This window comes from Nicotiana attenuata, chromosome 7, assembly GCF_001879085.1.
Source record: "Nicotiana attenuata strain UT chromosome 7, NIATTr2, whole genome shotgun sequence".
Lineage (NCBI taxonomy): Eukaryota > Viridiplantae > Streptophyta > Magnoliopsida > Solanales > Solanaceae > Nicotiana > Nicotiana attenuata.
In genome coordinates, this window is record NC_031995.1 from 87201348 (window position 1) to 87226951 (window position 25604).

Below are 25604 nucleotides of genomic sequence, written 5' to 3' on the forward strand. Positions count from 1 at the left end.
CCAAAACCAAACCAAACCAAAAAGTATCAATTTTTTTGGTCGGTTTTGTTTGGTTCGGTTTTTCGGATTTTTATGAATACCCCTACCAGTGAGTGTAAGAACTAGAAACATCTTCTGTCGTTGCTCTTGTTGCTTTTCAATATTAGCAGAAACTGGCATCAGCTTCTCAAATTCTTCCATCACTGCTTGTACTTGTCCCAAGTAAGTAGACATATCCGATTCCTGTTTCTTCAAGCTTGTCATTCGCGATATCACATCATAGAAACGAGATATGTCATTAGTGTATAAAGTACGAGCCTTTTCCCAAACTAAATAACATGCCTGGAATGGGTGAAACAAAGGCATCAATTTGGAATCAATAGATCGCCACAAGATACTACATAACTGAGCATTGATCTTTTCCCACTGTGCTTTGGCCTTGTCATCTCCCTCACTAGCCTGTTTGGTTAAGTGATCTTGAACACCTTGACCTTTACACCACAACTCAACAGACGGGGCCCAAGATAAATAATTGGAACTCCCAAGTAGGGCTTCAGAAGTAATCATCAAGACTGAATTTTCAACGCCACTGTTTTATGAACCAAAAGCATCAAATCCGAGAGACATGGTTGGATTAAAGAGAGGGCTAGCAAAATTATCAGCGAATACGGAAGAAATCTGGATACTTTTGCCGGAAAAAATACTGTAGCTGTCGGAAAACTACTGTAGTTGCCGGAAAATTTTCAAAGTGCCCGGAATCAAAAAATAAAAGCACGGGTAGGCTCGGAATTACAAGTAGGTCCGACTGTTCTGAAGAAGCAATTTCAAAAAATGGCCAGAAAGGGCTCCACGCGCCGCAGATCTCACCGGAAAAAAAGTTTCTTCGGGCGGCGCGTGGGAGGTTGTCTGCTGGAGGTGTTTGATGGGGTTTGGTCGGGGGGTTGGGGACCTTGTGGTGGTGTTGGTTTTTGCACAACATCGATGGAAATTGTTTTTTTTCCGAAAAACAGCCCTAAAAGGTCGCCGGAATTGAAGCACGACGACTGTTTTGGGTGGGTTTTCTTTCCCGGATGTTTTCTCACTGCCCCTCTGATACCATGTGAGAACGGGAAAATTATGTTATTGATGTTTTAACAATAATACAATGAGTCCTATATATATAATACATGTTCTACTCCTACTACATATAGGATTAGGGTTATTTACGTGTAACTATTTAACTACCAAACTAACACATCTCATAGAAAAATTATAACGTGCTAATACTTTTTGGATTTAGATACTAGCTACATCTCACAGGAACTCATCAAGAGTTAGATTAGCTTTATAATAGTTGTGCTATTACATTGGATGAACTTCAAATCCAGGTGAGGTCTAGGTTTACACGCACCAAGTGGAAAATAAATTGAGTGCGGCTGATGGAAGGGGTGGTCACTTGGTTGTAAAAGAATGCTTAATTCTAGTGCGCTGTGGGTAAAGGTGGGTGCCCATAACATGCAAATAGATATTGCCTATAATTAGGGATTGCTCTAAGGAGGTGGAGGGAGAGCTTACTTTCTGGGACCATTCAGAGGTTGTAGAGTGCATTCATGAGAGAGAAGGTTAACATAAGCAGGGATAGAGGAGAACAAAAACGGTTGTTTGCTGGTGGAGAAAGAGGGAGGTCGCAAGGGGCTAAATAGTGCATGAAACTTGCTTCTCGGCACCAATTGGGGCTCTTTGTTGCTGAGTGATAAAGGGAAAGAGAGTATTATTTAATATTCTCCTTTTTTAGGGAGAAAAAAAGCTCCTTTTTATTTTCTGGACTTATGCCCATCTTATATGTTTTTGCTAGTGAATTGATATTTAGGATCACAAGTGAACAAAAATTCTTTAAGAAGTACTTTTGCAGCCCAAGTTATTTTTGGTCACTTCCTTGAGTTCTCGAATTATGCTTACATCCTCTGTCATGAATCGTTTCTGCTAAAGTAGGCATAATTACACTTAGTTGCCCTCTCAATTCGCAACCATGGTCATTCATAAACAATTATCCTCTCTCCATCAAAATTGACCATGCTGCGTATTTGAGAACCCAAATGAAACTCGAATAATGGCACTGGAGGAGATCACTATGAACTTTTTAGGTCGATAAGTTTCTTTCTCTCTAGTTTAAAAAAGGTTGTATTCTTTGACTCGAGTCAACTATTATATTGTTTCAAATCATGTCGACTCCAGCATTGTGTACTTTTGTGTCCTATGCATTGATATATATCTTTAATATCCAAATTTATGATGTTTGTTTGGTTCATTAACTTATTAATATTTGAATGATGCATTGAAATTTTATTTATCAGAAAACTATGCATTGGATTTGAATAAATTCAGCCTTCCCCACAGGGTAGTTGAACAATTCAATGTGCTATCTTATTTGTTGTAGGAACAGAATATAAATTACTTACAGGCACCTTGACATATGCTTTTGGTGAGACTTGAATCACCAGCATGGATCTGAATGCCTCGCCACAGCCACAGGATGACGATGAGATCTTTGGACAACAATTAGAAGAGGAACCGGAAGAATCCAATGTAGAACATAGTGACGACCGTGCAGATTATACGAGTGCAGTGGAGATTTCACGTCGCGTATGTCTCTGTTTCTACTGCTCACTATATCAGCTATTGAGCTGTACTCTTACTGGAACTTGCTTCTTTATTGGATATCTCTTTCGCTTTTTGTTCGATGCATCTCTCCTTTATATTAGATGTTCGTTTGCTGTTTGTCTTCAGCAGATTAATTCCTGTAGATAGCTTTGTGCAACGTCTTTGAGGCAATTTTTTTTTGGAGAATGCTATTTTTATCCATCTTTCAAACAGATGAACAGTTGCTTGAGAAAGCATCCGAAGTGTTGAAATTTCCCCTAGCTATTCTTATTCATCTTTCAAACAGATGAACAGTTGCTTGAGAAAGCATCCGAAGTGTTGAAATTTCCCCTTTCTTTTGAATAAGTCCAAATGCTGGATTTTCCTTAACCCATAAACTAGCACAATGAGAAGCTTGAGTTGTCTACAATGAGTGTTAGGCTGAAGCTGCTGAAGTCTTACTGGTATACAGTTGATAAAACTACCTTGGTTCACTAGTACAGAATTCGTGTTAATCTGAACTCTTATATGTTGGCTCAAGTTCCTTGGATGGGGCCTTAGCATAGCATGGTTGAAGAATGAAGATTAGCTTATTTTATTTTTTTTCCTTCCTTTTTTGTGTAATTCCCCCCCCCCCCCCCTCTTTCGCTTTTTAGTCAGGCAAGCAGTTTGGGATCAACAAAAAAGTATGGATGGGGAAGTCGCTTAGGTCGTTGAACAGATTATCCTCTGATTAATGGGGATATTCAGCATTATTGGTAATCTGGTTATCTCCTAGTCAGCTTAGTTATATAATGTGAACTATTTTTGGTGCCATGCAAAGTGGAAAAAGATGGGGGACAAGGGAGTAAGTGCCCAAAGATAGGGGTATGTTCTTGTGAATTTTATTACTGTGGGCCAGTGGGGGACCTACATATTATTTTTGATATATATTTTTTGATAAATATTCTTAATTTATAGTCTCTTACATGTCAAAAAGGAAAATATCTTCTAATTTCCATGCCCGCTTTCTAAATGCTATTTGTTTTAGGAGCGGGAGGAAAGGATTCAAAGAATTAAAAGACAACGTCCAGATGATAGGCCAGCATATCCATCTCAGCCACGAATACGCGATGAGATTTTTCAGACCAAGAGACAGAAGCCTAGCAGCAGACTTCCTCCAGGTTATTTGGGTTTTATCTAGTGTGCCAGTTGTATAAGACGTACTATGTGTGTGTACTCTCTCTCTCTCCCTCTATTTATATGTATCTCTTTCTTAGTGTGTGTGTGTGTGTGGAGGACTTGTTGAAGTAGCAATTGATTCTTGCTTCCCTTTGTGTAGTCCATCTTTCTTTTCTATTCTTGTCATCTAAGTGTAACTTTAGGTTGCCCCAGTGTTATAAATAGCGCTCGCTACAGCGCTAAAAGCGTGTAGCGATGCGATGCGAGGCAGTGTCGCCATTCCTAGTCTGTTGCGTTGCGATGAAGAAAAGCGAGCGCCTCTGCCTTTGTAGCGAGAGGCGCTGCGATGCGAGAAGCGATTCGAGGTGTCGCTATTTGAATATAAACGCAAGAAAAGGCATCTGTTCATTACTAAAAGTCTAAAACAACAAATTAGGGCTTGAGTTAAAACACTTCTCACGATACGAGCAGCGACCTTCTTCTCCAGTTCTCCTTCGACAAATTAGGGCTGGGTTCAAAAAATTAGGGCTTGGGTTCCATCGTCAGCCATCAGCGACCCCTTCTTCACCAGGTATGTTTCTTTCTTTTCTTTTCTTTTTCTTCTCCTTTCTTCTTCTACTTTCTTCTTCTTCTGGTCGACCACCATTGCTGGTCTTCTTTTTTCTTTTTTTTCTTCTTTCTTCAGTGATCGCTGTTTTTCTTCTTCTTTCTTTCTTTCTTTGCTTTGTTTTTGAGTTCTTTGCTCTGTTTCTTCCATCATCTCTTTCAGCTCTGTTTTTTCAGACCAGAGGCTGTATTTTTTTTTTTGATGCTCTGTTTTTCAAAATCGAGCAGAAGCAGTCAGCCAGTAGCTTTAATTTTTTTTTTGTTGCTCTGTTTTTCAAAATCGAGCGGAGGCAGTAGCTTTATTTTATTTGTTGCTCTGTTTTTTCAATTTGTTGCTCTGTTTCTCAAAATCGAGCAGAGGCTGTATTTTTTTTTTTTTTTTGATGCTCTGTTTTTCAAAATCGAGCAGAAGCAGTTAGGCAGTAGCTTTAATTTTTTTTTGTTGCTCTGTTTTTCAAAATCGAGCAGAGGCAGTAGCTTTATTTTATTTGTTGCTCTGTTTTTTCAATTATAGATTTATAGTCTTATAGAGTAGAATTAATTGAATATTGAGTTGAAGAAGAATAGATGTTGCTTGTTTTAGAGTTTAGACTATTAGACTTTAATTTATGAATCTACTATGAGTCTATGACTATCTATTGAGTCTTTAGTTTTTGAATGATATATTTATTAATATATTATTGTTATTTGGTTAGATGTATATAATATTTTATGTTTTTGTATAAATTGTCGCTTCACATCAAAAAGGCGAGCGCTTCGCTGCGCGCCTCTCGCCTCAGTGAAGCGGGCCCTCGTCGCTATTTGTCGCCGCACGCTATCCAAAACACTGGGTTGCCCATAACTTTAATAGGATGTGTCTTATTTGACTATTATTTCAACAAAGGTTCTTGTTCTTTTTTCCCGCTCCCTGACTTCCCTTAGTTCTATTACATCATTTTATCTTTTCAATTGCTTATGCAGGTTGGTTGGATTGTCCTGCATTTGGACAGGAGATCGGTTGCATTATTCCTTCAAAGGTTCCTCTGGATGAAACTTTCAACGACTGTGTTCTTCCCGGCAAGAGATACTCGTTTAGGCAAGTCCTCCACCAACAGAGAGTTTTAGGAAGAAAGGTGAGTGTGTTAACCTGAATGTGGTTCTTTGTTCATCCTCTTGATCTGGATTTCATCTTTAAAAATCCTGATTCCTAGATGTTATCATGAGGCAAAATTGTATTGCTGTTTGATGCTTTCTTGTTACGTTGTGGGCAGTGCATTTGTTTGTTATATATCTTGTAGATTCTAGTTTTGACTTAGATAACTAGTGCAAATCAGTTTCTGAAAACAAGGTGCTGCTTATGAATTATGGTCTTAGAGATGTTTTATATGACTAATAAATTATATTGTCTTGGAGATGTTTTATATCAAACCCGAGGCTTATTTGCTACTTTGTTATGCCACTTAGTATGATAGAGCCTTCTTAATTCTGGCCCGTTAATTCATTTAGGTTACTTTGACAACAGAGGATCTGCTAAATCCTACAACTGACTCATTTCATGTTACAAATTTCAGCTTGGGATGGTGATTGATCTCACAAATACAACTCGATACTATTCATTGTCAGATTGGAGGAAGGAAGGCATCAAGCATGTTAAGGTTGGTACATGGTAATAAAGTCATGGAGGAGGATAGGTTTTGGGGAAGTAGTTTTTTCTCTCTGAATTATGGTTGTTGTCCTGAATTTGAATCTCTTATGTCTATTAGATTCAATGCAGAGGCCGTGATTCTGTACCTGACAATGAGTCTGTAAATTTATTTGTCTATGAGGTAATTTTATTTATGTTAGTTGCAGTTTTAGTTGAATTCTGTATCTAAGAATGACCTTGCATTAGTTAACATGTAAAAGTACTGCAGATTTGTTTATTTACCTTTATGCATCCATGGTTAGATCTACTCTGTTTGTTTCGGATCTATCTTCACATGTTACACTTGGTGCAATTATTAATGTTTGTTGTTTGTTAATCAAGCGGAAAACGCATGTGTATCGCTAGTTAGTTTGTAATCTTTTAGGTATATGCCCCGGTTTGGTGATAAGGGTGCAACACGTGATCTATGGGTTAGGAACACATCATGGGTTTGATCCCTACGCAGACAAAAGCCGTGTATTTCAGTAGAGAAGGGTTGAGGGGAAGACAATTATCCACCGAGTTCGAATTGTGCACCGATGGCCCTCATGGATTTCTCGGTTATCAAAAAAATCTTTTTGGAATAGAAAAAAATGTTGAGAAAGGTAGGTGTAGATGTGATGTAAATGTTTATGTTATATTATGAATGTACTCCACTCTTTGAAGGGGAGCCTTAACACAATGGTAAGAGTTGTCGTCGTGTGACTAGGAAGTCATGTACAATCCATGAAAATAACTCTTGCAGAAATACAAGGTAATGCTGCGTTACAATAGTTATGGTCTGGCACGGGCCCTTCCCTGGACCTTGTACTTAGTGGAAGCTTGTTGGGTTGTCCCAATTTACATAAGAAACCCCCCCCCCCCGTCCCCGTCCCCGTGCCCGTGCCCGTGCCCGTGCCCGTGCCGTTTCCCTCCAAAAAAGCAAAGGAGAACACGGAAGAGACACAGCTTTCTGGTGTAAAGAAAGCTGTGTAGAGGAGGCAGAATCTCTAGTAGACCTGATAGGTGCACTGTAATCTTACGTGGACATAGCTGGTTTTTGTTTTCCTTGTAAATATGGCTTGGCACTGCCCTAGTGCTGTTTTATTTATTAATATACATGTTACCATTATCAAAACCACGGAAGAGAGAATGGTCAAAGCATTATGAACTCGAACATCCTTGTAAAAGAGTTTTGTTTTTCTTTTCCGATAAATTGCCAAATTGCAGGATATACTGTATTTTGTGAGAATTTTTTCTCAGATAAAAAAGGAGTACTATAATTTTCTTAGAGTTTAGAAAGGTTTTCTGTTAACTTCTAGTTAGGTTTTCTAAGCATTAGGAACCTCAACATTGATGAGAAGCATGCTCTGAGTTTTATTCTGTTTAGGCGAAGAAAGGGTAACTTTTTCACATCCTCAGTGAATACTATATGCTATTGAAAGGAACTGGATACTAATATTTATAGCTTACTATCAGGTTTCACAATTTCTTGCACGTCAGAAACATGCGAAGAAGTATATTCTTGTCCATTGCACACATGGGCATAATCGCACTGGGTTTATGATCATTCATTATCTGATGCGTACGCTGCCGATATCTGTCAGCCAGGTTAGCAATTTTGCTATGTTTTACTTCCTTCTTGCTACAAATTTAACTACTTATCTCCGAATGATCAGAGTACTTTTATGCAGGCAATTAAAATTTTTTCTGATGCTCGACCTCCTGGGATCTATAAGCCGGACTATATTGATGCCTTATATGCCTTTTATCATGAGAAAAAACCTGAAATGGTTGTTTGCCCTCCAACACCTGAGTGGAAAAGATCTTCTGAGCTTGATTTGAATGGCGATGCTATGCCGGATGACGACGACGATGGAGGTCCTGCGGTTCCTTTGCCTGTATGTGTTTCTGCAAGAGAACTTTCCTTTTGATATATTGGCACTTTATTCATGGGTGAAGTGTTTGATTAATTCCTTCTCTGCTGAAAGTTTAAGCCTTCGATTTTCACCAGGCAGTGTTGAATATGATTGAATGTGAATACTGCAGTGCTACCATGCTAGTGGCTCTCAACATTAGAATGAGAAACCCATCCCTTTATAACAATGACAACCTAAGTTGCTCGAACTCGGGTGCGGGTATCCGATACGGGGACGGATCCGAGTATCAGAATCGGCAAAATCTAAATTTTAAGATTCAGGGGTGCGGATCTGAATATGGATGCGGGTGCGGGGATTCGGCTAATAAAAAATAGAGCTATAATATATTGTAAATTTTGAGAGATATTCTGTGAAAAATTTACATGAATATTGTAGAATACAATCTTTCATTCTCCAAGATGGACATTATTCATTCTCCTAAATCTGTTTTATTTTTGATTTTGAGAAATCAAAATCTCAATTTTTCTCCCAAATTTGTTGATGGACTCCGGCTAAAGTGTCCAAAGTCAGTAGACCGTATCCGGGACGTATCCTGCTCCCGTCCCCGTCTCATATCGGGACGGGGACACCAAAATCGAAGAGTCCGTGCACCTTAGACGACAACAACCCAGCGTTATCCCACAAGTGGGTATGGGGAGGGTAGGATGTACACAGCCTTAACCTTACCCAGGAAGGGTAGAGAGATTGTTTCCGATAGACCCTCGGGTAAAGAGGGAAACCCATCCCTTTCTGATACTTTTATGGTGAGGAAGTAGTGAATCTTGATTTTGGGTGCAATATTAAGCTTGATTTTGAAAATCACCAATTTATGACATTCCCAAGTTTTTGGCTAATGGAACTTGTCAACAAGTAACTCTTAGTAACGACCTTGCAATACTTGGGATGCAATGACTGCAACAACTTTTTAATGGCGGGCATTGTCTGTCCATTAAGCCCCATGCTTGTCAGATTAGTTGATTGGAGTCTCCTTCCGTCAACCATGAGATGTCTTCCTTGTTTGGTTCGGTGAAATTGAACCTGTCAATATGGTATTCTTAGAGTGATGAGTTCTTTTTCATGTTGTATGAGGTTGAGTGTTGGCCAGTTAAGAACTCACATATTCAGAAGATGAAAGTAGCAGAAATGAGGATGTTGAGGTAGATGTGCGGGCACACTAGGATAGATAGGATTAGGAATGAGGATATTCGGGAGGTGGGGGGCGTGGCCCCCATGGATGATAAGATGCGGGAAGCGAGGCTCAGATGGGTCGGGCACGTACGAAGGAGAAGCCCAGATGCTCGCGTAAGGAGGTGTGAGCGGCTGGCTTTGGAAGGCACGAGAAGAGGTAGAGGGCGGCCTAAGAAGTGTTTGGGAGAGGTGATCAGGCAGGACATGGCGTGGCTTCAGATTTTCGAGGACATGGCTCTTGATAGGAAGCTGTGGAGGTTGAGCATTAGGGTCGTAGATTAGGAGGTAGTTGGGCTTACTTCTACTTCGTACCAGTGTGAGGCTAGTCTGATAGGATTTTGTCTTAGACTACTGGTGGTTAATGTTGTGTTCACACTACTCTTCCGTTTTTCATAGTGCCGGGTCTATTTACTGGTCATGCTTTTCATCTATTTTCTGGTTCTTATGATGCCGTTGTTATTTATATGGTTTCTGTTGATGGTACTGATATATTGTCTCTTTTCGTCTTCTTGAGCCGAGGGTCTTTCGGAAACAACCTCTCTACCCCATCGGGGTAGGGGTAAGGTCTGCGTTCCCAGACCCCACTAATGAGATTTACTGGGTCGTCGTTGTTGTTGTTGTTGTTGTTGCTGCTTCATTAACTATGCTTCACCCAAAATAGTTTCAGGTCAGGATATGAATCCTCTATATAATTTGCTCTATTAGACCCAATTTCATTCTAATTACGGGATGATAGAAAAATGATCTCTTGTGCTCCTTTTTCTATTCCATTTAAGTGTGAAATAAGTAGCCAAAATTTAATGCTGCAGAATAGTTTCCATTTCTTTTTTATTTCTAACCTGGATTGCCTAAGGTTTCCTACCAGGAAAAAAAGGAGCATTATTGTTTCTAATATAATCCCTCAGAACTGTGTACTTTGCTATATTTCTTATTTGCATTTCCAGCTTTTGCGCCTCCATGTTGTTACTTTTTCATCGCCTTTGCCCTTTACTAATTAAAGAAAGAATTGCTCAAGAAGAAATCTAGTTTTTCTTTAAGGCTTGTCAAGGGCACTAAACGGTGCTGGACGAGGTCTAACTTTGCTTAGAACTTAGAAGAAGCATAATATTTTCTGGCTTGGTAAAGAGTGTTTGGGATGGGAAACTAGAATAAAATACACATCCTGATGGTGTCATATTTGCTGACCTTCTAGTCCTTTTCCTCTAGTATTTTGCTGGACAATGCATTTTGGTGTTTTTTTATGTTATGACGACTCCTCCCTCTCTTTTCAAGCTTTTGGCAATTGGTGCTTAAATGGTTACAGAATAGTTAATTTGTCGGATAGCATCTTTGCAGTTCACAGAAGGGTGAGATGGCAGATGTTTGACTATTTTTTTCTGATGTTCAACTTGATTCGCCTTTTACTTTTTGAAAGTTTAGATTCCCAATAAACAAACTGGACTGAGAGCCAGAGAGGTGAGCAAGAGAGGTGGGCCTGGTGGTGTAGTTAACAGGTGGTGTGTTAAGCAAAGAGAGGGAAGAGGGGGGGGGGGGTTGTAGAAGAGAGACAGGAAGCAACGCGGAGGGATATAATGGGGGTTGCGAGGAGTGTATTGAAGTGAGAGGAGGGGTTTTTGGTTTAAGAGGGTATCATGCTTATGCTTCAAGAAGAATGACCTGCTTGCTTGATCTGACCTAATCTACTACTCCCTCCATTACAGTAAACCTGATTTTGCTTTCCCTGAAAACACGATCTCCTTCGTTAAATGAAAAGTCTCTTTTTTTTTCCGTAAAATGAAAAGTCTTTCTCTGCCCCGTAAATCAAACTAAGAAAATCTTTTGGTACTTAAAACTGGATTTGACATCTTACCAACTAAATGTTCGACAATTCGAGCAATTGATTAGAAAGCTATCTGAGAAAACTCAATGTAATAATCTATTCAAACGGTGCAGGTCAAACTAGGAGTATAAATTTCAGCATGATAACATTGATATCAAGGTTATAGCTTATAGCTGCTTGTGATTACATCTTTATACCAACATGCTATGGTTTTGGTTTCTACACTTTTGCCTTGCAATGAGGTTTATTTATTCGACAGAGCTTTTAGAATTTCCTTATAACTCATTTTCTCCCTTTTCAGGATAATCATGAAGCGCAAGTGGTAATGTCAAATGACGACATTTTGGGAGATGCAATCCCACAAGATCAGCAAAATTATATGCGGCAGTTCTGTTATCAAGCACTGAAAATGACCCCAGGGGTAGGAATCTTGCAACGACTTGCTTGATGTCTTTGTAAAATTGTTGCATGGAGAATTTGTATATGATGATCATTTCTGTTGTTTATGCATGTTACTTTTATTTTCTGGTCTTGCTGTGGACTTAAGTTGTGGATTATGTAGACTACTTCCTGCAAAGTATGGATTTGTCTGCTCTATTCTAACTCAAAAATCCTTTTGGTGTATTTGTCTTTCAGGGTAGAGGCCCACAATTTCCTGGCTCTCATCCAGTCTCTCTTAGCAGGTTTGATTTTCTCTCTGTTCGGGGAACTGCACTTCATCATATTCTTTTGGCTGTACACAGTCAGGTGGAACCTTAGGTCTAGCATTTTGCGCTTAGCCATACATACAAGAAGCGTCTGTTCACCCACAAATTGGAAAGAACAAAGAAATTATCACACTTGGTCCTGCCTAAATCAGATTGGAAACTGTGTACAATTTGATTTTGAAAAAAGAGAAAAGGTTCCACATAAAATTCCATTGTTTATACATGATGTTTATCTACTTTTCCTGGATATGTGGAAATGACAGTAGAAACCCTTGCTATGTCATGTGACATGATTGGTTGTCTTTAACATGCGGATAATGTCAGCAAAGGAAAACTAGAAAGAAAAGTAAGAAGCAAGGAGAGAGAAACATAAAAACTGCTATAGGACAATCAGAATTGATAGAAGATATCGCCGGAGAAACTAGTCTAAACAGAAAGAAAGAGAGAAATATTGTCACCACACTTACCTAGAGAGAGAGAAAAATGGAAGCATCTCCTCATGTCATTGACATGTTATCGCAGTTAAATATAAGCTTGAAGACATCGAAGCCTGAAATCTAAGTTATATAGCTGCAGAATGAGTTATCCTCGTTGCCACTGAGATGGATTAGTTGAAAGCTGGAAACATGTTGATTTGATGATTTGCAATAGCTTTGATCTTTGGAAAAGAAAATATAGACTTGTTTAAACTGTGTTAGTAACTAATTTTAAACACTAAATTGTGTATCAAACCCCTCATTGTGTTTTCACTTTTCTCCTCCTCCTGGGAATTGCTCAAGCGTTTCGTTCTCTACCTCTTGATTTCTTACTGCTGCCATTTATTCTGCTTCTTTTAATCTGTCATTAGGAATCTTTGCCCAATCTTCATTAGCTTTTTTGTCTCCCAACCATGAAAGTGTCCCTTGGCCATCATTTGGTGCTGCAGAAGTCATGCACTTGTCTCCGAAGTATGTTTAGCTCTGTTTCCACAAATGTTGCATCTAACCTTTTCTTGGAAGTCTCCTGATGCTAGCTTATATTTTCTTAAACCACATGTTATAGTTGTGTTTTTGTTAGATCAGATTCTGAAAATATAATAACTACGCTATCACATAGAGAGGGTTTTGGGGAGATCATAAATGTTCAAGTTCTTGCGATGACTTCCGAGTTCAGACTGAAAGACATTGATTATTTGACCTGTCAAGAAGCAGCAAAGGCACACCTTTTTATTTTGTATAAATTACCTTGGTCGGGTGGATTTGTGGCTCCTCGAAGGGGCTGTTTCCATTGCGGGAAGAAGTATATGATTCTATTCTTGTTAGAACTCTTGGAAGTTTGATCTTCATGGAAGGTTTTAAAATCTCCAGAGCCCACCGTTTTTCTATCTTTTCATTTTGCGTTCTTTACACGGTGGCCAATATTGAACCAACTAGTTCTTGATGCCTCTGGTCAACTTGCATGGTTCGGCAGTATGCCTATTTTGCCTGTGCATCTAACACGGTTTCAGACATTGAAGGTCATGCATGGACGAATGAGTTTCTCTGGTTATATTATGCTTGCAAGGCATGAATAAGCTTGTTTTGCTTGTTTATTTGGCTTGTGTTTTCTTTGTTCTGCATGATAGCTTGTCAACCGATGTGTTTTGAGTTAGTTAATTATTTTCTTTAGATTCCTACATATTTTACTCATGGATAGTAACCTTCTTGTATTTTTATATTTGAACCTCATATGGACTCAGATATGGATATTAACATAGTCTCTGAGAAAACAATTGTTTATTTATTGAACTGGCTAACTGCCTTGCAAACTTCGGTAGCATCCAATACAAAACAAAGACTGAGAAAGCCCATAAACTAGAGTTCATCTTAAGGTAATTTTTTTTCTGAGAATTGTTCATCTCAAGGTAATCTTTGTCATTGTTTGCAGGGACAACTTGCAATTGTTGAGGCAGCGTTACTACTATGCCACATGGAAGGCTGATGGGACACGGTATATGATGCTGATCACGATGGATGGTTGTTTCTTAATTGATAGACATTTCAACTTCCGAAGGGTTCAGATGAGATTTCCATGCAGACACACTAATGAAGTACGCTCATATCCAGTCAGCTATCAGGATGTTCTGATCTTTTCTTGTCTCCTTTTTATGTCTCTCTGTTGGAAACTATCTGTGTTTTATCATGTGAAGTTCTCGTTTTTTCTCCCAGGGTTTGGCCGAAAAGACGCACCACTTCACTTTACTTGATGGGGAGATGGTAATTGATACTTTGCCTGACACACAGAAGCAGGAAAGGAGATACCTCATTTATGATCTGATGGCCCTTAATCATGTGTCTGTCATTGAGGTTGGATTCTAATACAGGAACTCGTTTTCATTTCCTTATTAAAAAAAAAAATTAGATCTGGCTATACGCTTAGGGGTCTTTTTGGTTCTCTGTATTACTGGGAATTATCCCGTTATTAAATTCTGCGTTGATTGCCATGTGTTTGGTTGTCTGTTTCCTGATTTTGTGTATATATTAACTGCATTAGTGATGTGGTAAATGTATTAGCCCACAACAACAACCCAGTATAGTCCCACAAGTGGGGTCTGGGGAGGGTAGTGTGTACGCAGATCTTACCTCTACCCCGATGGGGTAGAAAATGTATTAGCCAAAAAAGATGTGAATTTTTAAAAAGCCAATGAGGAATAGTATACAGATGATAAAGTACCTTTACACTGTTATTTGTTTATTTAACCATCTCCTACTCGTTACCTCTGATCGTTCTAGTAATGATTTTAGAATTGTTGGGAAGTGTTTAGAACAAATTATTAGGTACAATGTCTTTTTAGTTTGTTTTGGAGGTCTGTATGTTGGTAGGAAATATAGAGGGCCTCTAGTGTTAGAGAACCCCTAATTTGTCTGAAAGGACTAACTATTGAATATTAGAATGAAAAGGGTGATGTACTTATTAATGCAGTAGGAGATGGATGCATTATCTATTTATTCATTTGGTTGTTGTATTATCTATTTATCTTCTCTCTCATTTATTCCGAAGTTTCGGTAGAATTTTGGAGGTATGTGGGTAGAGCAGGCTTGGAGTGGCTGACTGGACTGTTTGATGTTCTTTTCAGGACGAAGAGGATGCCGGATGAGTTGAGGTGGAGTACGATGATTCCGTTGTATAAGAACAAATGTGATATGTAGAACTGTAACAACTATAGGGTATCAAGTTACTAAGTCATACCATGAAAGTTTGGGAGAGGGTGGTGGAAGGGAGGGTAAGGAGGACGGTGTCTATATCACACTACCAGTTCGGGTTCATGCTGGGTCGTTCTTCTACGGAAGCTATCCACCTTATCAGGAGGTTGGTGGAAGAGTACATGGATAGAAAGAGGGATTTGCACATGGTGTTTATTGACCTAGAGAAAGCGTATGAAAGGGTCCCTAGGAAGGTTCTTTGGAGATTCTGCAGGTGATAGGTGTGCCGGTAGCTTACATTAGGGTGATAAAGGATATGCATTGTGGAGCTAAGGCTCGGGTTATGACTATGGGAGGTGACTCGGAGCATTTTTTGGTTGTTATAGGATCTGCAGTCAGCCTGTTCTTATTTGCCATGACGATGGACGTACTAACACACCATATTCAAGCGGAGGTGCCATGGTGTATATTGTTCGCTGATGATATAGTGCTGATTGATGAGACGCGAGGCGGCGTTAATGAGAGGCCGGAGGTTGGATATAGGCCCTGCAGTCTAAAGGTTTCAGTTGAGTATGACTAAGATAGAATATTTGGAGTGCAAGTTCAGCAACGTGACGGGGGAAGCGGACATGGAAGTCAGTTTTGACTCACAAGTCATCCCCAAGAGAGGAAGTATCAAGTACCTAGGGTCAGTTATCCAGTGAGGAGATCGACGAGGATGTCACACACCATATTGGGTGGGGTGAAACAAATGGAGGTTAGTGTATGGAGTCCTATATGACAAGAATGTGCCACCGAAACTTAAAGGTAAGTTCTATAGAGTGGTGGTTAGACCTGTCATGTTATATGTGGCCGAGTGTTGGCCGGTCAAGAACTCATATACCCAGAAGATGAAAGTAGCAAAAATGAGGATGTTGAGATGAATGTGCGGGCATACTAGGATGGATAAGATTAGGAATGAAGATATTCGAGAGAAGGGGTGCGTGGCTCCCATGGACGACAAGATGCGGGAAGCGAGGGTTAGATGGTTTGGGCACGTGCGGAGGAGAAGCCTAGATGCTCTAGTTAGGAGGTGTGAGCGATTGGCTCTGGCAGATATGAGGAGAGGTAGAGGGCTGCCTGAGTATTGGGGCGAGGTGATCAGGCAGGACATGACGCGGTTTCAGATTTTCAAGGATAGCGCTCTTGATAGGAAGGTGTGGAGTACAAGGCTAGGGGGTAGTCGAGCGTTTTTCTAGAGCGGTGGTTAGACCGGCCATGTTGTATGGGGATGCGTGTTGGGCAGTCAAGAATTCATATATCCAGAAGATGAAAGTAGCAGAAATGAGGATGTTGAGATGGATGTGCGGGCACACTAGGCTGGATAAGATTAGGAATGAAGATATTCGGGAGAAGGTGGGCGTGACTCCCATGGATGACAAGATGCATAAGCGAGGCTTAGATGGTTCGGGCATGCGCGGAGGAGAATCCTAGATGCTCCGGTTATTAGGTGTGAGCGGTTGGCTTTGGCAGGTATGAGAAGAGGTAGAGGGCGGCCTAAGAAGTATTGGGGCGAAGTGATCAGGTAGGACATCGCGCAACTTTAGATTTTCGAGGACATGGCTCTTGATAGGAAGGTGTGGAGGTCAAGCACTAGGGTTGAAGGTTAGGGGTAGTCGAGCGTTTTTCCAAAGCGGTGGTTTGACCGGCCATGTTGTATGGGGCTGAGTGTTGGCCAGTCAAGAATCCACATGTCCAGAAGATGAAAGTAGCAAAAATGAGGATGTTGAGATGGATGTGCTGGCATACTTGGTTAAATAAAATTTGGAATGAAAATATTCGGGAGAAGGTGAGCGTGGCTCCCATGGACGACAAGATGCGGGAAGCGAGGCTTAGATTGTTCGGGCACGTGCGGAGGAGAAGCCTAGATGCCCCGGTTAGGAGGTGTGAGCGGTTGGCTTTGGCAGGTATGAGGAGATTGAGAGCGGCCTAAGAAGTATTGGGACGAGGTGATCAGGCAGGACATGGCGCGACTTTAGATTTTCGAGGACATGACTCTTGATAGGAAGGTGTGAAAGTTGAGCACTAGGGTTGAAGGTTAGGGTGTAGTCGAGCGTTTTTCTAGTCTGATAGTGTTTTGTCTAGGACTGCTAGCGGCTTATGTTGTGTTTACACTATTTTTCCGTTTTTCATAGTTTTTTGTTATTGCTTTTCGATCTGTTTACTGTCTCTTACAATGCTGATATTATTATTTTGGTTTCTGTTGTTACGGATCTATTGTCTCTTTTCGTTTTCTTGAGCGAGGGTCTTTCGGAAACCACCTCTCTACTCCTCCGGGGTAGGGGTAAGGTCTGCGTACACTCCCAGGCCCCACTAGTGGGATTTTATTGGGTTGTTGTTGTTCTCATTTATTATCAAGAAATTATAATAGGCGTTTTTGGAAGGGGAAACTTGGAGCAACGGTAAAGTAGATGTCACGGGTTCGAGCTGTGGAAGCAGCCACTAGTGCTTGCATTAGGTTAGGTTGTCTACATCACATCCCTTGGGGGGCGGTCTTTCCCTAGACCATTCGTGAATGTGCGATGCTTTGTGCATTGGGCTGCCCTTTTTTTAATTTATTGTAATGGATGTTTTCACTCTTAATTATATTATGCTTATTATTTTTAATCAGAAAAGTAATACGTACCAAAGATATTACTGGAAACTAATCTGTATCTGATTTAGAACCAATCTCATGTTTTAGATTATTTACTATATCCAGAATTCAACATACTTTACACAATACAAGTTATCCAATGATTATTGTTCGCTGTATTAAGATTCGTATCTTACAATCCATGCATAATTTCTCTGACCCAAATGACCACTTATAAGTCGTCAGATTATTGTCGTAATTTTTCTGTGATTGTTTATTTGCACAAGTTGCAGTTGACAGATTTTGAATAATGATGTCATATGTTCATTAATATTTCCTTGAGTATCTTGTAGCAGTTTCGATATTGTCATTTCTCGCGGGTATTCAAACACACCTGGAGCTAACACATCCTTGATTTATGTTATACGTATACTGGTCTGCGTTTATGTGCGTTGTGTTTAACATGTCTTTTGAAGTCTGTTAGTGTTTCGTGGCAGAGTAAGATTTCCTTGTGTGATTATTTTTTCTTTAATCTGAGTCTTCTAAAGTCATTTATGCTTGTAATTTTAGAAAATCACAACATGTTTACCGCTGAGAAGTCCTTGTGTTGCATACCTCTTTTCGGCCACTGATGCTTGCATCAGGGTAGGCTGCCTACATCACACCCATTGGGGTGCGGTGCTCCCCCGGACCTTGCGTGAACGCGGGATGCTTCGTGCACCGAGCTGCCCTTTTTTTATTACTACATGATGTGTTTACTTCTTTAATCTGTTGTCTGATATTGTCAGTCAGTTGAACTGTGTCCCTAATTTATCGCCTTATCACTTGGTGCCAATAGGATCTTTTGACATGCATCTTCGAAGAAAAAGATGTTTGTTTTCTGGTATAATGATGTATGTGTGTTGCATATGAAATTCTTCTACCTCTGAAATGTAACTGTCTTAGCAAAGAATAATATGCCAAAACATTTTAAAGATAATATTCTATTAATGGCAAAGAGCTATATTATAGTGCTATGAGACCTTTACAGATCTTGTAGTGCTCTGAACAGCTGTAGGTGTAGGATGTCAAAGCATGGTATGAAGACATAGCATACTTTCTTTTTATACACATTATTGAAAGAATTACATATATCTGCTGATTGGACATATTGTTACTGGTTGCCATTAATTAAAAGAATCTTCAAACAAAGTGGATAATGGATCCCTCTACAAAAAGTGGAGCTGCAGGGATACATAGTTGCATTTGAGTCCTTAAAGTGGAGGAATGCTAATATGCTATTTGCTAGGGAATGGAATAGAACTTGTTTACATAGTTTTCAGGTGAGCTCCAGCTGCTATCGTGTCACCACTAGTATGAGGCATTTACTGGCCTGATTAGTCGAAGTATTTTTATTTCTTAATTGAATCTGATGTGCATCTCAACAATGTGGTTACCTAAGAGGGTCATCAATAAATCAACTATTCACCAATTCCAGACTATTGGGTTCTTGATCATACTGCTATGTTTTCTCTGTACGAGTAATTCAAAAAGTTTATTTGTGTTACTGGCTTACTGCAACTAGAGCTCCTACACCCTAATAGGATCGAGTGAAAGAAAGACAGAATTGCTTTGCTACAGCCCAACGCTTATCAGTACTGTATATGTGGCACATCATATTTCGTTTATCCAAGCCCCATTTACTTCAGAAAAGGTAGATAACCGGCATGTTTCATATGCTTCGATCATCGTGTTGTTTTAATCAGTTGTGTATTGTGGTGTGTGATTGTGCTTTTGTATGGTAAAAGATATAAATGTCTTGGAGGCCACGAAACCTATTTATTTCAATTATTCTTCTCATTCTACACTGGATAAGCATTGCTAACTTCACTTCATTCTGTTTTGCTTGAGTATGTGCTTTTTTTTACAAACATTATCTGTCCGTCGAGGTTGCTCATTCTCTGTTCTGGTATTTTACAGCGACCCTTTTATGAACGGTGGAAAATGATTGACAAAGAAGTGATTGAGCCCAGGAATTATGAACGTCAACATATATACCAGAGTAGAAACCCTTACTATAGATACGAGTTGGAGCCTTTCAGGGTATGTTTCGTCAACTTTGGAACATAGTGTCATAAGATTAATTATAGTTGATTTCTAGTATCATTTTTTCGAGCTAAAGTGGCTGCTGATCTCTCAACGTCTACCAGGTGAGGAGGAAGGATTTTTGGTTGCTCTCTACTGTCACGAAACTTCTCAAAGAATTTATTCCAAAGCTTTCACATGAAGCAGACGGTCTCATTTTTCAGGTTCTAAAGAGTGACAAATCTTTTAGAGTGATTATACTGAATGTCTTCTTGTTCTAGTGTTGTATTGAGTTTCTCCCGAGGAGTCAGTTTTTTGCATCACTTTAGATGTTTCCAAGTTATATGGTGTGTATATTTTGATTGCTATCTTGATGAAACTCTATTTGAAAGTGGTTCAACCTTTATCTTTGTTTACTGCTATGCTGCAGAGAAGTTATTAAAGATGGTAGCATATTCTCATTCAGTTAATTGCAAATGACATATTTACGGCTAACAGTGACAGAGATACACAAATCATACACATGTAATTGTTTTAGGTTCTGTACGCTCAGCTACTGTTTTCTTTCCGTGTTAGGGTTGGGATGATCCTTATGTTCCTCGCACGCATGAAGGTCTCTTGAAGTGGAAATACCCTGAAATGAACTCAGTTGACTTTCTGTTTGAGGTTGTGCTCTCTGCTCTCCTAGTGAATAGAGCTGTTTCAGTTTCCTCGTCCTTTTGGTTTCTTATTTTTGTTTTATCCCTACCACTCACCTGTTAAATATCATTTGTCTCCACGATTTAAGTGGAAAGGCCTGGGTCATGTTGGAATTAAGTGTGAGTATCTCTGATCATATGGCAGGTGGTCGACGGTCGTGAATTGCTTTATCTACATGAACGAGGGAAGAAGAAACTAATGGAAGGGAATAGAGTTGTTTTCCCAGGTTAGAAATTCCCAGTTATATTAGTTAATACCTCTTGTCGTATCATAGAGGAATGTTTCCCCTTACTTAGGGTTTGATTGGAAATATAATAGGCGTGAATATCGTATGCATCCATACTCTTTTTAGTGTTTGTTTGCTGGCGTGTGTACTTTATCAACCTGGGTGGATGCGATTTCTTAGTAAAATGGTGTGTTGTGGGGAAATTGGATGCAGTGCTATTATTTGATTTAGTTAACCTGCATTCATTGTATGATCTTAAAAGTAAGGAGGCTAAAGCTACCTCCCAAAAAGAAATAATACAACAACAATAACATACCCAGTAAAATCCCACTAGTGGGGTCTGGGGAGAGTAGAGTGTACGCAGACCTTACCCTTACCCCGAAAAGGGCAGAGAGGCTGTTTCCAGGAGACTCTCGGCTCAACAGGAAAGGCAGTAATATCAGAAAAGAAATAAGAGAAAAGACATGTAACAATAAAAGATACCAGAAAGAAAATAACCCAAACAAATAAGTGAAAGGACAATAAGACAAAACTATGCAAAACACCAATGTGAATACAACAAAGACCGCTAACAAACCTAACGGAACTCTAACAGACTCCCCGGTACCCAGGGGGAAGAACTCTTGACTACCCCCTAGTCTACCATCCTAATGCTCGACCTCCACATGTTCCTATCAAGAGCCATGTCCTCGGAAATTTGAAGTCGCGCCATGTCCTGCCTGATCACCTCGCCCCAATACTTCCTAGGCCGCCCTCTGCCTCTTCTCGTACCTGCCAAGGTCAACCGCTCACACCTCCTAACCGGTGCATCTAGGCTTCTCCTCCACACGTGTCCGAACCATCTAAGCCGCGCTTCCCGCATCTTATCGTCCACGGGAGCCACGCCCACCCTCTCCTGAATATCTTCATTCCGAATCTTATCCAGCCTAGTGTGCCCACACATCCATCTCAACATCCTCATTTCTGCTACTTTCATCTTCTTGATATGTGAATTCTTGACTGGCCAACACTCAGCTCCATACAACATGGACGGTTTAACCACCGCTTTATAGAACTTACCTTTGAGTTTCAGTGGCACGTTCTTGTCACACAGGACTCCAGACGCCAACCTCCATTTCATCAACCCTACTCCTATACGGTGCGTAACAGCCCCATCGATCTCCCCATCTCCCTGGATAATTGACCCTAAGTACTTAAAACTTTCTCTCTTGGTGATGACCTGTGAGTCAAGCCTAACTTCTACATCCGCTTCCCCCGTCACGTTGCTGAACTTACATTCCACATATTCTGTCTTAGTCCTACTCAACTTGAAACCTTTAGACTCTAGACTCTGCCTCCATACCCAGTCTCCCATTAACGCCGCCTCGCGTCTCATCAATCAGAACTATATCATCAGCGAACAACATACACCATGGCACCTCTCCTTGGATATGGTGTGTCAGGGCGTCCATCGCCAGAGCAAATAAGAACGGGCTGAGCGCAGTGTAATCCCATAACCACCGGAAAAGGCTCTGAGTCATCTCCCACAGTCCTAACCCGAGTCATAGCTCCATCATGCATATCCTTTATCGCCCTAATGTAAGCCACCGACACACCTTTCACCTCCAGACACCTCCAAAGGACATCCCTAGGGACCTTGTCATATGCCTTCTCTAGGTCAATAAATACCATATGCGAATCCCTCTTCCTATCCCTGTATAGTTCCACCAACCTCCTGATAAGGTGGATAGCTTCCGTAGTAGAACGGCCCGGCATGAACCCGAACTGGTTTTCCGATATGGACACCGCCCTCCTTATCCTCATTTCCACCACCCTCTTCCAGACTTTCATGGTATGACTTAGTAAGTTGATACCCCTATAGTTGTTACAATTCTGGATATCTCCTTTGTTCTTGTACACCGGAACCATTGTACTCCACCGCCACTCATCAGGCATCCTCTTTGTCTTGAAGATAACATTAAACAACCCAGTCAGCCACTCTAAGCCTGCCCTACCCACATATCTCCAAAACTCTACTGGGATCTCGTCAGGTCCGGTCGCTTTGCCCCGACTCATTTTACCCATCGCACCCACGACCTCCACAACCTTAATGCGCCTACAATACCTAAAGTCTCGGTGACTCTCGGAGTGCCCCAATTGCCCTAACACGATGTTTCCATCCCCCTCTTCATTCAGAAGGTTATGAAAGTACGACTGCCATCTTTGCCTAATCTGGGCCTCTTCCATCAATACTCGACCGTCCTCGTCTTTGATACACCTCACTTGGTCCAGATCGCGAGCCTTCTTTTCTCTTGCTTTGGCCAATCGAAATAACTTCTTATCACCACCTTTGCCCCCCAGTTCCTCATAAAGCCGACCAAAAGCAGCAGTCTTAGCCTCTGTGACCGCTACTTTCGCCTCCTTCCTAGCCTCATATCTTTCTCTGTTTGCTCTCCTTTGATCCTCGTCGGTGCTCTCTATTAACTTAATGTACGCCGCTTTCTTGGCTTCTACTTTACCTTGGACCACGTCATTCCACCACCAGTCCCCTTGGTGCCCGCCATAATAGCCTTTCGAAACTCCCAACACCTCTCTTGCTACCTCCCTTATACAGTCCGCCGTCGCCGTCCACACAGCGCTAGCGTCCCCACCACTCTTCCAGGCACCCATATTTGTCAGCCGCCCCTCCAACTCTTGCGCATTATCCTTAGACAAAGCTCCCCACCTTATCCTCGACGGACCCTGTACAAACCTCTTCTTCCTCTTCATCAAAAAACCGACGTCCATCACTAGGAGCCTATGTTGAGTTGCGAGGTTCTCACTCGGGATCACCTTGCAATCCTCGCACAACCCCCTATCACACCTCCTGAGGAGGAGATAGTCAATTTGCGTCTTAGCCACCATACTCCGGAAAGTAACCAAATGTTCCTCCCTCTTCGGAAACATAGAGTTCACGATCACCAACTCAAAAGCTCTAGCGAAATCCAACAGTGAGGTACCACCCCCGTTCCTATCACCAAAGCCGAAGCCACCGTGCACCTCACCATAGCCACCAGCAGACGACCCAATATGACCATTGAAATCCCCTCCTATGAATAGCTTCTCCGTCGGCGGAATACCCCGCACCACCTCATCCAGCGCCTCCCAAAAAGAAATAATAAATAAAAATAAAAAGTTAACTAGGCCATTTCACACTTACTCTCCTGCCACAGTTAAGGTTCTTTTTTGAATCTTGTGAGGTGCTAAGTCATTGTTAGAATGTGGATAAAATTACTTTATCTAAAAAAAGAATGCGGATAACAATTCTATAGGTACTAAATACTAAAGGCAATATTGAGGAGAAAAAAAAATGAAGGCAATATTGCTATCACAACTGACCTTCCTTTCTAATCCTACTCTCGTCTGAGTTCAGGACACATATTCTTGCTTTCACTTTTTTCTCTTTGATAGTTGAGGCTCAGAAATTAGAACGTGGATGGTCCACAACTTGAAATTGGATCAGTTGCTAAAGATGATAAGGGTCGGACATGTTAGTGGGATTATTTTGGAATATTACAATAAGGTTCTCAATGAATCAAGGGCAACAGAAGCTTGTTTGCATTTTCAGAGAAGTAACCATTCGCACGTGAATATGAACAGGATAACCCACATTTAGGTGTCTCCTTAGTCTTAATGGTAAAATTTTGATTAACAAGATCATCCTAGTCAGACTAGGACGTGCACCTCTCGAGATTTTGACAAGAATTGAACAATTTTGTTTCTTCTCTTACTCTTTAAGATGGTCATTCAAATGGTTGATCCTTGTTGCTTCGAGTTGGTGAGCTACTGATGCTAGTAGTAAGGATAGGGACATTCAGGGAAATGTCTAATCTGTTGTCCTGTAGACTTGCATATCTGAGCAGTTTCCTTGTGCTTTATTTGTATCCCGTGAATTTTTTTCCCTGCTTCTCTGGGTATTTACCTCTGGTGCATATCCTAAAATTGATCTTTCATGGTGACAGATAGTTCTGACCCGTCAGACTACTCTGGTAAAATAGTAGAGTGTTCTTGGGATACCAGTAACCAAGAATGGGTGTGGATGAGGACCAGAATTGATAAAGGAACTCCAAATGATTACAACACTTACAGAAAGGTATGTATCGCTTTAATGGCAAATACTAAGTTATGCAGTTGATTTGTTGATACGTGGACTTGTGCTTTAATAGAAACTCTTCCATATTTTCTCATTTATTAAAGATGGATAGCTCCTATTAGACTAATTGTGGTTCCTTTACAACAAAATTCAGGTATTTAGAAGTATTACTGACAACATCACTGAAGAAGTATTGTTGAATGAGATCTATGAGATCATACGACTGCCAATGTATGCTGATAGGATACATAATGATAGCAAAGCTCACCATGTACGACGCAGATGAATGAATTTGATTAAGTGGACCGCATTGTTATTGGTGGTAGCTAGTGATCAGATTAACTTCTCATTGGAAGTTAGCCGTGTTCATGTATATCAACGGAAGGGTATTTACGAGCATCCTTGGTCCCCAGGCATGTAATGTGTGCTACACTGGGTTTGTTGTATGATCCAGTTGGTACACTGTAAACTTAGTGGTGCATGACTCCGGCCTTTTAGTTTTCCTCCTGTTAGAGGGAATTAGCAAAAAAGTTGTCATGTATATTAGTTTATTTAGTTTCTCTTTTTTTTTTTTTTTTATGGTTACAAGTTGTTGGTAGGTTTCTCCAGCAGGAGTGAAACTTAAATCTCTATGTTATCTGTTCCCCTGTGAATATGAGTCTGTTATACAAGTAATTTGTAGCTTATCATTTGCGCTTGTTCTTCGTATATTCACATTGGCTACCGAGAGTACTCTGCATGTGTTGCGCTGTCTTCCTTCCAATTTAGTAGATATTCCGATGTCCTTGACCTTAAAAATTACTCTCATCTGTTCTATTAGGTGGAATTATTTTCTTGTTAGTTCGTAAAGAAGGGAATGAAACTTTTTTATAAGAAAATAATTTCACTTTCAAGTTTCGTTGTACCCTTAATGGCATGCTTTTATAGTAATATATGTTTAACACTACAAGTTTCAAGAATGTGTGTTTTCTTTTTAAATTTGTGCTCGGCCAAATTACGGTGATTAGATGGGTAGGAGTAATATAAGTACTAATAGTTTTTGAGTTCATTGTTAAAATGTTAGAGCATATTACATAATATCTGACATCA

General features: G+C 40.4%; 1 protein-coding gene across 3 annotated transcripts in view; it reads left to right on the forward strand.

The window, feature by feature from the left end:
* Positions 1-25254, forward strand: part of LOC109229421 (mRNA-capping enzyme-like) — a 32263-nt gene extending 7009 nt beyond the window's left edge. Inside the window, exons 3-19 of one of the 3 annotated variants that reach the window (XM_019394852.1) lie at positions 2396-2601; positions 3629-3761; positions 5326-5477; positions 5916-5999; positions 6108-6170; positions 7487-7618; positions 7702-7908; positions 11235-11354; positions 11570-11616; positions 13546-13738; positions 13827-13964; positions 19375-19497; positions 19605-19703; positions 20056-20145; positions 20323-20404; positions 24385-24515; positions 24670-25254. In XM_019394852.1, the coding sequence (XP_019250397.1) occupies positions 2461-2601; positions 3629-3761; positions 5326-5477; positions 5916-5999; positions 6108-6170; positions 7487-7618; positions 7702-7908; positions 11235-11354; positions 11570-11616; positions 13546-13738; positions 13827-13964; positions 19375-19497; positions 19605-19703; positions 20056-20145; positions 20323-20404; positions 24385-24515; positions 24670-24801 (2067 nt within the window). In that variant the 5' untranslated portion in view covers positions 2396-2460 and the 3' untranslated portion in view covers positions 24802-25254. The remainder of the gene's footprint in view (positions 1-2395; positions 2602-3628; positions 3762-5325; positions 5478-5915; positions 6000-6107; positions 6171-7486; positions 7619-7701; positions 7909-11234; positions 11355-11569; positions 11617-13545; positions 13739-13826; positions 13965-19374; positions 19498-19604; positions 19704-20055; positions 20146-20322; positions 20405-24384; positions 24516-24669) is intronic. The other 2 variants (XM_019394853.1, XM_019394854.1) reach the window with 2 other exon arrangements.